General features: G+C 43.6%; 2 protein-coding genes across 2 annotated transcripts in view; one reads left to right on the top strand and one right to left on the bottom strand.

Moving 5' to 3' along the window:
* Positions 1-9,788, bottom strand: part of smyd1b (SET and MYND domain containing 1b) — an 18,061-nt gene extending 8,273 nt beyond the window's left edge. Inside the window, exons 1-4 of the mRNA XM_080853104.1 lie at positions 9,515-9,788; positions 4,931-5,107; positions 3,891-4,104; positions 3,305-3,435 (exon numbers count right to left, since the gene is read on the bottom strand). Of these exons, the coding sequence (XP_080709230.1) occupies positions 3,305-3,435; positions 3,891-4,104; positions 4,931-5,107; positions 9,515-9,636 (644 nt within the window). The 5' untranslated portion in view covers positions 9,637-9,788. The remainder of the gene's footprint in view (positions 1-3,304; positions 3,436-3,890; positions 4,105-4,930; positions 5,108-9,514) is intronic.
* A 3,252-nt stretch (positions 9,789-13,040) lies between these two features.
* On the top strand, positions 13,041-16,616 carry sprb (sepiapterin reductase b; the record flags this gene model as incomplete). Its single annotated transcript, XM_080851915.1, has 4 exons — positions 13,041-13,307; positions 13,611-13,692; positions 14,698-14,988; positions 16,426-16,616. 4 exons carry the CDS (start codon positions 13,041-13,043, stop codon positions 16,614-16,616), a joined length of 831 nt encoding a protein of 276 aa, XP_080708041.1.
* Between the last annotated feature and the right edge of the window lie 319 nt (positions 16,617-16,935).

Raw genomic sequence — 16,935 nt, 5'->3', positions numbered from 1 at the left:
CAATCAGAGGCATTAGTGTGTGACAGTGTCAACCCACCAACCAATCAGAGACATTAGTGTGTGACAGTGTCAACCAACCAACCAATCAGAGACATTAGTGTGTGACACTGTCAACCCACCAACCAATCAGAGACATTAGTGTGTGACAGTGTCAACCCACCAACCAATCAGAGACATTAGTGTGTGACAGTGTCAACCAACCAACCAATCAGAAGCATTCATCAGCGTGAGTGACAGTGTCAACCCAACAACCAATCAGAGGCATTAGTGTGTGACCGTGTCAACTCACCAACCAATCAGAGGTATTCATCACCGTGAGTGACAGTCAACTCACCAACCACCCAGAGGCATTAACCAAGTGAGATCCAGACTCTTCCATCACTATACAGTACTCAATTTGGACGTTATATTACTTAGTACATCCTGGTTTACCAACCAATAGGGTCATGACATTTGTGATTGGTTGAATCAGGAGTGTCCAATGGAGTCACTTGGGAAATACCAGTGGGATGGAATGAATCAGGAATGGATCAGGAATAGATCTGAGATGAATCATGAATGGATCTGAGATGAATCGTGAATGGATCTGAGATGAATCATGAATTAATCTGAGATGAATCATGAATGGATCTGAGATGAATCATGAATGAATCTGAAATGAATCATGAATGGATCTGAGATGAATCATGAATGAATCTGAAATGAATCATGAATGAATCTGAAATGAATCAGGAATGTATCTGAAATGAATCAGGAATTGATCTGAGATGAATCATGAATGAATCTGAAATGAATCATGAATGAATCTGAAATGAATCAGGAATGGATCTGAAATGAATCAGGAATTGATCTAAAATGAATCATGAATGGATCTGAAATGAATCATGAATGGATCTGAGATGAATCATAAATGAATCATAAATTAATCATGAATGGATCTGAGATGAATCAGGAATGGATCTGAGATGAATCATGAATGGATCTGAGATGAATCAGGAATGGATCTGAGATGAATCATGAATGGATCTGAGATGAATCATGAATGGATCTGAGATGAATCATGAATGGATCTGAGATGAATCATGAATGAATCTGAAATGAATCATGAATGGATCTGAGATGAATCATAAATGAATCAGGAATGGATCTGAAATGAATCAGGAATGGATCTGAATTGAATCATAAATGGATCTGAAATGGATCATAAATGGATCTGAAATTAATCATGAATGGATCTGAAATGAATCATGAATGGATCTGTGGTGAAATGGTCCTCCTTCTGAGCTAGAAGTGGGTTAATAGTGCTTGGGTAGTTGATTGTGAGACAGGGATGGTAGGAAGACAAGTGATGGAGACAGGAAAAGATGGATGGAGTTCAGAGGGGATGATCCATGTGAAGGAAAGGACAGTTTGTGCTAGACTGGACTGGACTGACCCACCTCTTGTAAGAGTGATACATTTTGTTCACGGCCGACTGACTGAAAAACAAAACAACAGTTGTTTTTTTTTCTTCTCATAAACATCAACACACCAGTTAGTCTTCCTCAACTACTTCTTTCCCAACACTCTCTCCACTCACTCCACTCCTCTCCACTCCATCTCAACCCAACACTCAACCCCACCCAACACTCCCCTCTACTCCACTCCACTCCACTCCACTCCACTCCACTCCACTCCCCTCCACCCCACCCAACACTCCCCTGCACCCAACACTCCCCTCCACTCAACTCACCAAACACTCCACCTCAACCCCACCAAACACTCCCTCCACCCCACTCCACTCCAATCCACTCCCCTCCCCTTCACTTCCCTCCCCTCCACTCTACTTCACCCAACACTCCCTCAACTCCATCCAACACTCCCTCAACTCCACCCAACACTCAACTCCACCCAACACTCAACTCCACCCAACACTCAACTCCACCCAACACTCAACTCCACCCAACACTCCCCTTCTTCACCTTAACCCCACACCAACAGCCCTGACTAAGAGACACTAATCATGCTGTATGAGTCCACACTCAGACAGGATACGCAACATGTTTTCATGCTCTGAAACAGTGAAGAAAGACACTATTCCTTGGTCATACTAGACCTTGTTCTTACAGGTCGTGATGATTTTTTTTCTTGATTGATCTTAAATTATCTGCTGTGAGAATCTATCTATCTAAATTTACTGCGCAGGATGCTAGAATACAAGCTCAAAACTGAGCATTTAGCATTGGTTGTTTTTATAATCATGTTCGCAGGAGCACAGCAACGTCTAATTTTCATCACTTAAAAAGGACAAAATTGTAATTTTTTTAAATGACATGATAATCCTGCTTTCAGACCAACAGCTGAACTAATCAGTGATGATGGAAATGAGTGAAACAGATCTTTTTTCATCTGGTCACACTGCAAAAAATGCCCCCCTAGATTTAAGACAAATAATGACATATTTAAGCAGGATTTTGCTTAAAACAAGCAAATTTGGCTGCCAGTGCGTTAAGCAAATTTGGCTTGTTAAGATTTCTTAAAATAAGTAATATTTGCTTGAAATAGGTAAAAATAACCTTACCAAGAAAGCACTACGTAAGTACAATTTAGCTATAAACAAGACCAACTAGATTTTTCATCTCAATATAAGAGTAATAACACTAGGTTAGAAAAGCATTTTTTGCAGTGCAGCTGTAAAGCAGAGATTACGTCATCAATCCTCAAAAACGTCCACAGTGTGGCACTAAAAACTCAAAGCCCCATCAGAGGAGATATAATCCCCTGTGTTACATAAGAACAGTCATTGTAGTATGCATAGGGCCTTTGTACGGCCAAACTAACACAGCCTGTGGTCTGTTGATTTTGTCTACGCTTATATTGACCATTACAACATACAATCAGTTACATTTAGTCACTTAGCAGATCAGACAATCAGATTATGTTTTCATTTTCTATTTGTTTTAGCTCGACTCAAATGACTTTCCCCAGCTGGTGAACCACTGCCAGTCTCCACTAACCGTCATCATCAAAACCCCAGCCAGACCCTCATAGGTACCCTCCCCACAGTCAGCATGGGAGCTTTGAGGGCCAGGCCTGGGTGCAGCGTGGCAGTGCCAGGCCTGGGTGTAGCGCGGGAGCTTTGAGGGCCAGTCCTGGGTGCAGCTTTGAGGGCCAGGCCTGGGTGGGGTGGAGTGCGGGAGCTTTGAGGGCCAGGCCTGGGGGTAGCGTGGCAGTGCCAGCCCTGGGTGGGGTGTAGCGTGGCACTGCAAGGCCTGGGGGTAGCGTGGCAGTGCCAGCCCTGGGTGGGGTGTAGCGTGGTACTCACTTGCCGTGGTTGAGGACGACGGTGCAGTTGGGCCAGCAGTCGTGGTTGACCAGGCAGAGGTTGGGGAAGAGGCCCACCCCTACAGCCGTCAGTCCCCGCTGGTCACTGACCGTGAAGCCATTGCAGTTTATCTGGAAGCACATGAGGGACGAGGAAAGGAATCAGTGCGATGCTTGACACAGATTTCCACAGAATTTCTCAGTTGCCAACCATGATTCTTTGTGTTTTTTTTCGTACATGTACGTATGCGTTATTCATTTACAGTTTGTATTCCCTTTATAATGTGGGCTAGAGAGACAGGAGCAGACAGGTTCCTGTGATTAAAGTCTTACCACTCCAATAACGTGGGAGGTGCTGTCCAGCATATGAGGTAGGAGGACAGGAATCAGTGCTGATGCTTGACACAGATTTTCTCATTATTTCTCAGTTGCCAACTCTGCGGATGGTTTCTCTCTCTTTGTTTTTTTCCCCGTACATGTACGTTTGTGTTTCACCAGATACGTGTTATTCATTTATAGTTTGTGTTTCCTTTATGACGTGGGGAAAAAGAGAAAGGAGCAGACAGAGAGAAGATTTAAAATCTTACCACTCCAATGACGTGGGAGATGCTGTCCACGTTGTGTGGCTTGCTGTTGCGTGGCCAGTAGTCCAGGAAGTTGTGAATATCGATCTTGAGCTGCTGGAGGTCATCTTCAGGCATCTCGGAGATGTGGTTCTCCAGGTCGTCCAGTGAGGTCAGCTGGTGGTCAGACACGATGCCCCCTTCCTTATCCTGGCGCCAGAAGATGCGTGCAGCGAGCCTGACGCACAAACACACAGAATATGACCCTTGACCCTTAATCTGTGTTTGCTTGACAGCCAATATCTGTGTTTACATGACAGTGAATATGACTCTTACCCTGTGTGTGATTGACAGTGAATATGACCCTTACTCTGTGTGTGTGTGTGTTGATAGTGAATATGACCCTTACTCTGTGTGTGTGATTGACAGTGAATATGACTCTTACTCTGTGTGTGATTGACAGCGCATATGAGGCATGTATCAGATTGCATATTAATCAGAGATATTTACACATTAATGCAGAATAATGTAAACGTTGTGCTCACTAAAACTGATCCTCATTACTAATCCCAGCATGACTGAAGATGAAATGTTGAAGAAAAAAAAATGTTGGTGTCTTACAGCACATTACACCGTTCGTAAAACAATTATGCCAATAATTCAGTGAGAGGTTTATATGTCAACAATACATAACTATCATGTTGTCATTTTCAGCATTTCAATTTATAAAGACTGACCCCAAACCAACTGGTATCTTGTCTTTTAGTCGTCAGTCAGGACAAGTCAAGTCAAAGTAGCTTTATTGTCAATTACTACAAATGTCAAGACATACAAAGTAATCGAAAGAACGTTTCCCTAGCAGCAGTAAACAGCATTAACAGACGAAAGTGCGTAATATGCACAGAGTCATTCAAGTGTCTGGATATACTGACCGAAGGCACGACATACTGGTCAGTCATTCAAGTGTTTTCTTTTGCTGCTAAATGGTGTGAAGCGACCAGTACATTTTCAGCTACAACTAGGACCGGTCCCTTACCGTACGTTCTCATTGGCCGGTCCCTTACCTTACGTTCTCATTGGGCACCTTGGCGTAGGCCTTGATTGCGGGACACTCGATCTTGTGCTCCTCCCAGCCTGCTCTCTGGCAGGTGCGGTCGCAGTACTGAGCAAACTTGCAGGAGCCGCAGCGCTGCAGCTTCTGTTGCCGACGGAAACAGCTGTGACACACATTTGCTGCCATACTGCGACAACAACGGAGAACAAAACACAGTTAGATGCCACGGGCAGCATAGTGGCAAAAATGATGAAGACAAAGACATTGAGCTAGACACTTAAATACATTAGATATGCAGGCATACACTGCTAGACATTTACTGTAAATATATAGGTATACAGGTATACACTGAGCTAGACACTTAAATATATTAGATATGCAGGCATACACTGCTAGACATTTACTGTAAATATATAGGTATACAGGTATACACTGAGCTAGACACTTAAATATATTAGATATACACTGAGCTAGACACTTAAATATGTTAAATATTCTGGTATACACTGCTAGGCACTTAAATATATTAGATAAACAGGTATTCACTGCAGCAAATTTAAGTGTCGTTTGTGCACAAATAAAAAATCTATTTCAATGTATTTCAGACCACACAGAAATAAAGAACACTGACGTGCACCTTCAGTTAGGAAGTGTGTTCTGTAACTGCACATATCCTGTCACATCACCTAGATCAATATCTGTGCTCAAATATATATAACCGATAAAATACATTTAAATAGATGTAGAACTAAGTATGTGTTTGTTGCATTTGTCTAAGCCTTATATTATTTTTATTAAACTATAATGTGTTCTCAAGACTGTTTAAGACACTCTGACTCTGACACTGACTCTAAATCTGACCCAACCTCTCCGGTATGTCCTCTAGGTCTGTTTGATTTTATCCTTCCATTACTTTCAAAGTCAGGTATGTATTATACGCTATTACATAACGTGTTTAATGTCATGATGTATTTATGGCAGGGCAGTCATCACGTACACGCCTACAAGGCAGGCTAGGTGATGGTGCTGTGTGTCATTTGGATTTGCCTACATTCATGCCATTGTTAAGAGGCAATGAAAGACTGGTCTGGTGACGACAGGCCAAATGAGCTGACAGACCAACATTAGAAAAACATAGCTAGGAAATGAACAGTGTGGTGGAAAGAGTTAACCAATTGTTTACTGTATTCAGTGACATGACTGTTTTTAAATACGGGAATCTGTATTTTTGTAAGAATTCCTAACAGAGTTGTCGAAAACATACGTTGGAAAACTTTTGATATGGCCATATGGACTCCATGTCTACTACAATGGTTCCAAACACAGTGGAGCTAGCGTTACCGTGGTAAAACAGTGGAACATGCGTTACCGTGGTTACACAGTGGAACTAGCGTAACCGTAGTTAAACAGTGGAACTTGCGTATGCCGTGGTAAAACAGTGGAACTAGCGTAACCGTGGTTAAACAGTGGACCCAGCGCCCTTCCTGCGGTCATCTAGGTCACGCATAAGCCTAAACTGATCTGAAGTGGCACAGGGAAGCATTATCACCATGTCCCCCCCGCATTTCAGCAGATCAGCTATCTCTCACTATTAGACATGATATGAGAGTTCTATCCTGTTCTGTGCTCTACATTATGCCGTGATATGAGAGTTCTATCCTGTTCTGTGCTCCACATTATGACATCATATGAGAGTTCTATTCTGTTCTATGGTTCTGAGCTCCACATTCAAACTTGATATGAGAGTTCTATCCAGTTCTGTGCTCCACATTCAGACTTGATATGAGAGTTATATCCAGTTCTATGGTTCTGAGCTCCACATTCAGACTTGATATGAGAGTTCTATCCAGTTCTGTGCTCCACATTCAGACTTGATATGAGAGTTCTATCCAGTTCTGTGCTCCACATTCAGACTTGATATGAGAGTTCTATCCTGTTCTATGGTTCTGAGCTCCACATTCAAACTTGATATGAGAGTTCTATCCAGTTCTGTGCTCCACATTCAGACTTGATATGAGAGTTATATCCAGTTCTATGGTTCTGAGCTCCACATTCAGACTTGATATGAGAGTTATATCCAGTTCTGTGCTCCACATTCAGACTTGATATGAGAGTTCTATCCAAGGGGGTGCAACGGCAGTCTCTTGAACGTCCGCTTAGGAGGCCATTTTGAGGACAGTATACTTCCGGTAGGGATCAGTGGTACGTTAGGTAACGTCAGTGATCTCCACAATCGTTTACACTCTTATCTCGCGGACATTTTTGACGGATTTACAAATGACTTGATTTACAATCGTCATTACCTTGGTAATAATTCTGGATGCTTGAACATGTTGAAATGTGCAGCTTAATTGTGTATCACGGCTATTGTGTATCAGTCATTTTACATCAATTGGCGAGGCATAATTGTTCTTTCTTTTCAATATAACTTAAGTTGCACATAATAAAACTGAAGTTGCACATGATTTCCAATCGGGTTGGTTTGTTAAACATCTTACATTATGATTTCGACAGGAAATTGCTGACTTTATTGCCAATGAAGATGCCAGAATTTTGTGCAACCTGCTCTATTGAACACTCCCTTGAAACGAGACCTGTCAGAGACCTGTCAATGTTATTTTCATATGAAAACCCATGTTTATAATTCTTCATAAGTATGTAGTGACATAAGAAATATCTTACGTTTATAACAAACCAACCCGTTTGAAAATCGGTTGAAAATTGAGCAAGTTCTGGTTATTTAAAAAGTACCACTACCAAGGGGAGTGAGCTATACTGTCCTCAAAATGGCCGAAATGTGCGGACATTCGACTCCGTCGGCCAGAAACGCAGGCAGGATATCTAGCCTTTATTATAGATATCTATGGTTCTATCCAGTTCTGTGCTCCACATTCAGACTTGATATGAGAGTTCTATCCAGTTCTGTGCTCCACATTCAGACTTGATATGAGAGTTCTATCCTGTTCTATGGTTCTGAGCTCCACATTCAGACTTGATATGAGAGTTCTATCCAGTTCTATGGTTCTGAGCGCCACATTCAGACTTGATATGAGAGTTCTATCCTGTTCTATGGTTCTGAGCTCCACATTAAGACTTGATATGAGAGTTCTATCCTGTTCTTTGGTTCTGAGCTCCACATTAAGACTTGATATGAGAGTTCTATCCAGTTCTGTGGTTCTAAACTGATCTGAAGTGGCACAGGGAAGCATTATCACCATGTCCCCCCCGCATTTCAGCAGATCAGCTATCTCTCACTATTAGACAGGGATTACTCTGGTTGAAAGGCCAGGAAGAAAGGCCAGTATCTCCAGACACAGCAGGAGCTACATCCAGTGGTGTAGTCCAGGGTATACGCAGGTATACGGAGTATACCCACTTATTTTTCAGTCAGCATTGGGTATACCCACTTCTCAAAACAGGGTGATTATCCTGTGCTATATGGGCTGCTTAAAAAAAACAAGAGTATACCCACTTCTCCAGGGACCACTACACCACTGACATTGAGCTAGACACTTAAATATATTAGATATGCAGGCATACACTGCTAGACATTTACTGTAAATATATAGGTATACAGGTATACACTGAGCTAGACACTTAAATATATTAGATATGCAGGCATACACTGCTAGACATTTACTGTAAATATATAGGTATACAGGTATACACTGAGCTAGACACTTCTCAAAACAGGGTGATTATCCTGTGCTGTATGGGCTGCTTAAAAAAAATAAGAGTATACCCACTTCTCCAGGGACCACTACACCACTGGCTACATCAGTCCCAAACCCAAAGACATTGAGCTAGACACTTGACATGAACCCTGACATTGCTAAACAACAAGTACCTCATTTTCACATGAGAAGTCTTATTCCTTGAGAAAGATAACTGAATGGAAATGGTATTTGTTCTAATACTTCTGGATAAATGAAAAACAATTAAAAAAAAGACTTGATATGAGAGTTCTATCCTGTTCTGTGCTGTTCTGTGCTCCACTTTAAAACTTGATATGAGAGTTCTATCCTGTTCTATCCTGTTCTGTGCTCCACTTAAAGACTTGATATGAGAGTTCTATCCTGTTCTATGGTTATGAGCTCCACATTAAGACATCATATGAGAGTTCTATCCTGTTCTATGGTTATGAGCTCCACATTAAGACATCATATGAGAGTTCTATTCGGTTCTATGGTTCTGTTCTCCACATTAAGCCTTGATATGAGAGTTCTATTCGGTTCTATGGTTTTGTTCTCCACATTAAGCCTTGATATGAGAGTTCTATCCTGTTCTGTGCCCCACATTAAGACTTGATATGAGAGTTCTATCCTGTTCTGAGCTCCACATTCAGACATGATATGAGAGTTCTATCCTGTTCTGTGCTCCACATTCAGACTTGATATGAGAGTTCTATCCTGTTCTGTGCTCCACATTCAGACATGATATGAGAGTTCTATCCTGTTCTATGGTTCTGAGCTTTGAAAGTTCTATCCTGAGCTCCACATTATGACATCATATGAGAGTTCTATCCTGTTCTGTGGTCCATTTGATATCATGCCAAAGTGCTATGGGTCTCCAGGGACCCTGGTCTCTGTCATACCTGTCAAACACAACGGCGGCATAGCTGGCCTCTACGAAGAGCACGTCTCCGGCCCATAACTCCCTGGTCGCTCGGAGGCCACGGCCCTTCCCCTCGGACTCAAACACCTCCACGATGTCCATGATCTCTCCAGCGGTCCGATCTCAGATGTGGACGGAAAACCCTGACAAAGTGAATGAATGAGAGAGTGACTGAACGAGCCTCTTCGTGTGTCTCCACTAGCCAATCCTGTGCCTGCGTTTAAGCCCCTGATAAAAGAGCAACTGTGCATTCCGTTGCCACTACCACACTCTAAAATAGCCCTCTCTCTTCAGCTGTACCACTGCAGGCACTCACAGGGTGGGGGGGGGGGGGGGGGGGGGGGGGGGGGGCTTTGGGGTGAGCTGGAATAACAGGGAACCTAACTGAGATAACTTCTAAGATAACTACTGAGATAACTACTTAAAATAGCTACCGGGCACGGTGCTAAACAATCACAAAAAATGTCTTAGCCTTCCGACTCTTAAGTGACATTATTTTGCCAAAGCAGGGACATTTTTTCTTTAAAAAATTGGAACGAGCCACTTTGGAGCCCCTTGGGTTATTTCTGTCTATCAGCTGGACCTGCCAGTCAAATGTGAGGGGCGGGGCATGTGACAGCTGTGGCCACCTGGCAGCTCGGTGGGACGGAACTCTCTCGCGTCTTCTGGCACCTTCTCTTGATCTCCCCTGACCCTCTCTTTCTCTCTCTCTCTCTCTCTCTCTCTCTCTCTCTCTCTCTCTCTCTCCTTCTCGCTCTTGCTCTTCACCTGCTTCTCTTTATCTCCCCCTGACCTCCTCTGTCTCTCTCTCTCTCTCTCTCCTTCTAGCTCTCTCTTTCCACCTCCTTCTCTCTTTCTAGGCCTTTCTTTACTCTGACAGGGAGTTGTTGTTGTTGCTGTTCGATTTTGTCTGGATGGTTTTATCATCTTATATGATTCAGCCCTCTGAAGAAATCAGTTTGACTTTAAACTTTTCTTGGGTTATTTGTCACTAAATCCTCTACAATCACCTTGAAGTAAGTAGAAAATGGAAACTGCCATTTAGTTGGAACATCCTTAAGCTGCTCAAAACTGACTTTAGGTAGAATTAAATAATTCATTAATTAATACATTAATTAATTAATTTTCTCATCAGCGCCCCCTCTCTCCAAGGAGTCAGATTACACTACAGTTTGAAGAACAATGCGACTGACTCAGTGGCCAAAGACTTTGTCCTAAACGGACAGAAAATGTTTCATTAAACATCTGATTGCAGTAACACACCTGTTTGTGTAATGTCCCCCGCCTATGCTGTGAGTTAAACTAAAGCTTTACTGACATACACTATACTGCAACATACCAATATTGTACAGTAACAGTATTAAATATACTGAAAATACAATCAACATATTTCTTTATATGGCATACATGCAATCTGGAACAAGATTGGAAAATATGCCCTTCCAACACCTCTTTGAAACCCCCTCAAAGAGACAGAAACAGTTCCCAGTTTCCGCAACCTACTCCACCATGAAGCTGTGTCTGACGGCTATATGGTACGAATTAGTTACCTTGATTAAAGATGTTATTTGTGCCCTCAACAATACTATAAATGAATAATTATCATTCCAAATAACAAAAACCTGTTGTCTCTTTGAAGGCATAGACTTCAGAATCGGTTGGGGACATACAGAGATCAGTAGCTTAAGGTAAAATAAGTGCGGGAATATGCCAAGCCTAGACACTAATGTGCAGGATGGATGACATTGGCCTAAAAGACCTGAGACACGGTGGAGTCATCACGAGACACAGTGGAGACATCTGTTGAACGGGCCGGGTCAGAGGGTTTGATGAGGGGACTATCCCAGCCCTTGTGATGATCATATGAAGATTGGTGGAGAGTCTGGTGATCACATTAGGCATGGAGAGCCCTGTTACCTATGGAGAGCTCTGTTACCCATGTCTACTGATCTACTGATGGGCAACGTACTGAAATCAATCAATCTGCTGTGAGTGTGTTGAAAGTGGAAAGCGGGAACCTGATGTAAAGCCAAATGAAGCTAATGTAAACTGAAATGAACCAAAGGTAAAAATAACTTCTGCTTGCCATGAATGTCCTGTGACCTGTAAATGTTCAATACAAGAAGAACATTTAGACATTTAGACTTTCAGAGTCTCCCCTCTCTCCGCTCCCCTCTCTCTCCACTCCCATCTCCGCTCCCCCTCTCCACTCTTCCCTCTCCACTCCCCCTCTCTCTCCACTCCCCCTCTCTCTCCACTCCCCCTCTCCACTCTTCCTCTCCACTCCCCCTCTCTCTCCACTCTTCCCTCTCCACTCCCCCTCTCTCTCCACTCCCCCTCTCCACTCCCCCTCTCCACTCTTCCTCTCCACTCCCCCCCTCTCAGCATGACCATCTCACTCAAGATCTTCATGCCCTTCAACCTGATAACCTCCTCTAGCCATCCCCCCCCTTCCCTCTAGCCACCCCCCCCCCCCCCCCCTCTCTCTCCTCTAGCCATCCCTTTGGCACCCATGACCTATAGTACCAGTCAAACGTTTGTTTACTTTTATTATTTTCTACATGGTAGATTAATACTGAGGACATTTGAACTACGAAAGAACACATATGGAATGATGTACAAAACAAAAAAAGTGTTATCTACCATGTAGAAAATGATAAAGGTAAAGAAAAAAACGTCTCAAAAAATGAGAAGGTGTGTCCAAACTTTCGACCGGTACTGTATACGGAAGGCTTCAAAATGGTGGAATCAGTACATTTGCTATAGGTGTGTTTGTATATCTAACTTACTCTATATAAGTAAGTAAGTAAGTAAGTAAGACTTTATTTCTATAGCACATTTCATACAAGAGTTGCAGTTCAAAGGTGCTTTATATGACACCTCCAATCAGTACATTTTAAGGAGAATATAAATTTAAACTGAGCTATCTTCAAGGAACAGCTAAGAGGTCCACCAAGAGGTTCTGACCCGAGTTGTCACCAGAATATCCTGACCGGACCTAGGAAACTCAGAGCCGTGTTAAGACCCAGTACCTATATTAGTACCTTATCTCTATCCATGGTCTCTCAACTTACATGTTTGCAATGCAAAGGCTTTGTTGCTGTGTCTATAACCCCCTCAGACTCCAGATATCTGCAGTCACTTCCTGATCTTCTCTTTGAGCCCCGCCTGGGCGCAGATATCACTGGGGACTGAAGGGACATGTCCCCCCAAGATTCATAGTGACCCCGATCCGTCCCCCCCACTCTCCCTACGTAAGGCGACAATTATCAGTTAATAACTCTGCACAGCTGATTAGGCGATGTAAGTGCCCCCCCCCCCCCCCCCCCCAGTTTAAAACTCCAATCTGCACCGCTGTCTTTGCGCCACGCTAAGGCAGTGTCACGGCAGATCAGCTGGTCCGTTCCGCTTCTGCTCTCAAAGGGGGGGTTTGTGCTCTTCATAAAAGGGCTGGAGGCCTCTGCACAGTCGTGTTCATTTCTCACACTCATGTTTCCCTACCAACGATGGAGTCCGGCAGCCGCACAATATCCCGACTGGTCAACGGAGCGAGCAGGGACCTCGGCCAGGTCCTGTGCATCATCACCGGAGCCTCGCGGGGCTACGGACGCACGCTGGCCCTCCAGGTCTCCACCCTGGTCCAGCCCGGCTCCACGCTGCTTCTGGTGGCACGCTCTGAGGAGCGTCTCAGGGAGCTGCGGACGGAGATCCAGGACTCGGGCGTGGGGGTGGCGGGGGTGGTAGTGTGCTGCGTGAGGGCGGACTTGAGTAAAGTAAGTTTATTTTTTATTTATTTATTAAGCTTATATCAACTAATTTTTTATATTATTGTATTATAATAGTTAGTTTCTAATATGTAGGCACTCTGAGATTATTTTGAATGAAAAGTGCGTTAAAAATAAAATAAATTATTATTATATTATTATTATTATTATTTATTGTCAACTAATTTTTTATATTATTGTATTATTATAGTTAGTTTCTAATATGTAGGCACTCTGAGATTTTTTTGAATGAGAAGTGCTTTAAAAATTAAATAAATTATTATTAATATTATTATTATTATTATAAAGCAGGAGGGGGTGGACCACACAGTGAGGATGGCAAAGGAAGCGGGACGCCCGGACGTTGATCACTTGCTGCTGATCAACAATGCTGGTGAGTAAATGGGGCACACGTTGCCAGGGGATTGAGATCGTTTTGTGAGGAAAACCTCTTTTTTTTACAGTAACGTGCTACCACACACTTCAGGGTTGGGAAGGAATCTTTTGAAATGTAACGGGTTACAGATTACAAGTTTCGTTGTTTAAAGTGTAATAAGAAATATTTGTATTTCAATGACTTCATCACACTAATGTCACTGGCAGATAAGAGGCGGTGCAATTCAAACCAATCAATTACAACGCTCAGAATGTGAGCGCCTACTGCCAAATAAATGGAGCCTGTCTAGACGGCGAACAGATGTATAACAACAGAATGAATGTTATGTTCTACTCATAAACAAAAGAATCATTGTTGTGTGTTCTACTCATAAACAACAGAATGAATGATATGTTCTACTCATAAACAACAGAATGAATGTTATGTTCTACTCATAAACAACAGAATGAATGATATGTTCTACTCATAAACAACAGAATGAATGATATGTTCTACTCATAAACAACAGAATGAATGATATGTTCTACTCATAAACAACAGAATGAATGATATGTTCTACTCATAAACAACAGAATGAATGATATGTTCTACTCATAAACAACAGAATGAATGTTATGTTCTACTCATTAACAACAGAATTAATGTTTTGTTCTACTCATAAACAACAGAATGAATATTATGTTCTACTCATAAACAACAGAATGAATGTTATGTTCTACTCATAAACAACAGAATGAATGTTATGTTCTAATCGTCTTTTCCTCTGTCTGTCCTGTCCTACACTGTCCTCTCTCTTTTCTTCCCCTCATTCTCTCTCTCATTCTCTCTCTCATTCTTTCTATCCCCTCTTTCTCTCATTCTCCTCTTTCTCTCTCTCATTCTCTCTCTTTCTCTCTTTTATTCTCTCTCTCTTTTTCACTCTCATTCTCTATCTTTCTCTCTCTGTCATTCTCTCTATCCCCCCATTCTCCCTCTCATTCTCTCTTATTCTCTCTATCTCAGGTTCCTTGGGGGATGTCTCTCGCTTCACCCAGAACTTCACAGACCTCTCTGAGGTGGACGACTACCTGTCACTCAACGTCAGCTCCGCCCTCAGCCTGACCGCTAGCGTGCTGCAGGCGTTTCCACGGCGACAGGGCCTGCGGCGGACCGTGGTGAACCTCAGCTCCCTCTGTGCACAGCAGGCGTTCCCCTCCTGGGTCCTCTACTGCACGGGCAAGGCGGCCCGCAACATGATGTTCCGTGTGCTGGCTGAAGAGGAGCCGGACGTGAAGGTGCTCAACTACTCCCCCGGTAAGGAACTAACTAACGTGAAGGTGCTCAACTACTCCCCCGGTAAGGAACTAACTAACGTGAAGGTGCTCAACTACTCCCCCGGTGAGGAACCGTGACGCTGCTCTCAAACTTACCCCAAACTTGGATTAGGAACTCTGATTCGGGGGTGATAGTGGATCAGGGGGTAGAGGAGTCATGTGAAGGTGCTCAACTACTCCCCGGTGAGGAACCGTGACGCTGCTCTCAAACTTTTTTTTAGTTTGTAAATATTTATTTTTGGGCTTTATTTTGCCTTTAATCGATAGTGCAGTTAAGAGTGAGACACGAAATGAGAGGGAGAAGAGGTGGGGAGTGGACAGGAGAAATGACATCAGGCCAAATTTGAACCTGTGTCCTCCATGGGCGTCAAGCCCGAATGTGGTCGGGGCTACTGTTTGCGCCACAGTGCCCCCCAGCTGCTCTTGAACTTACCCCAAACCTGCATTAGGAACTCCGATTTGGGGGTAATAGTAGATCAGGGGGTAGAGGAGTCATCCAGCAATAAGAGGGTTGCTACTTCGATCCTGACTCCTCCTCACCAAGTGGCACTGAACCCCCTACCACTCCTGAGTCCTGATGTGCAGCCTGGGGGGGGGGGGGGGGGGGGGCTCCCGCGTCCTCCACCACCAAAATGCCACTGTAGAGCAGAGTAATGACACAGCGAATACGGACGTTTATCATCATTATTATTTTGTAATATTATTAATATTACATATATATATATATACAGTATATACACACTTATATAAATATATATACACTTACAATAATATTTTGTAATATTATTAAGAGGCCCCTGATTGGCCGAGGCCCCCGGGCTTAAGCCGAGGTTAGCCCGTGCATTAAGGCGCCACTGTGTGCAGGTTGGCATCCGCCATCAGTGTGTGAACGGGTAGATGTCCGAGGCATTCATCTGTTGGTGTGCTTTGAGTGCTCCATGAGTAGAAAAGCTCTACATTTGCATTTAGTAGACGCTTTTATCCGAAAACAACTTACAAAGATGTATACACATTTCATACATTTACACTGATGGCACACTGCACATCAGGAGCATTTAGGGGTTCAGTGTCTTGCTCAAGGACGCTTCGACAGGGAATCGAAACTAACAACCTTCTGATTACTAAACGACCTCTCTACCTCCTGTACCATTAATGCAGTCTATTCCCCATTTAATGCATCCTCAAAATAAAACCAGGAATTTTGCTTGCATCATTAGCAAAAACACTTCACACCTAAACTAAACTCGTCCCAACCACAGCCACCCATCTCAGTGCCGGTCCTCCTTTCTCGTCCATGCAATTTTGCTCTGAAACTTAAAACTTTCATCATTAGCAAAAACACTTCACACCTAAACTAAACTCTTCCCAAACCACAGCCACCCATCTCAGTGCCGGTCCTCCTTTCTCGTCCACGCAGGTCCCATGGACACAGACATGCAGACTCAGGCCCGCTGCTCCTCGGGGGATCTGGAGCTGCGTGACTCCCTCTACTCCCTGTTCCTGCAGGGCCAGCTGGTGAGCTGCAGGGACTCCAGCGCCAAACTCATGAGGCTCCTCCTGGAGGACGACTATCCCTCCGGAGCCCAGGTGGACTACTACGAGCTGTGAGAGCCTCAGGTGGATTAATTCCTGTGTCCACACACACACACACACACACACACACACACACACACACACAAACACACACACACACACACACAAGTGGACTACTACGAGCTGTATGAGCCTCCAGGGGCCAGGTGGATTAATACCTGTGTCCACACACACACACACACACACACACACACACACACACACACACACACACACACACACACACACACACACACAGACACACACACACAAGTGGACTACTACAAGCTGTGAGAGCCTCCAGGGCCCAGGTGGATTAATACCTGTGTCCACACACACACACACACACACACAC

Source organism: Sprattus sprattus (assembly GCF_963457725.1).
Source record: "Sprattus sprattus genome assembly, chromosome: 15".
In the NCBI taxonomy this organism is placed as follows: domain Eukaryota; kingdom Metazoa; phylum Chordata; class Actinopteri; order Clupeiformes; family Clupeidae; genus Sprattus; species Sprattus sprattus.
Note: the sequence above shows the minus strand (reverse complement) of the source record. Positions and strands in the feature narration are given on the sequence as shown.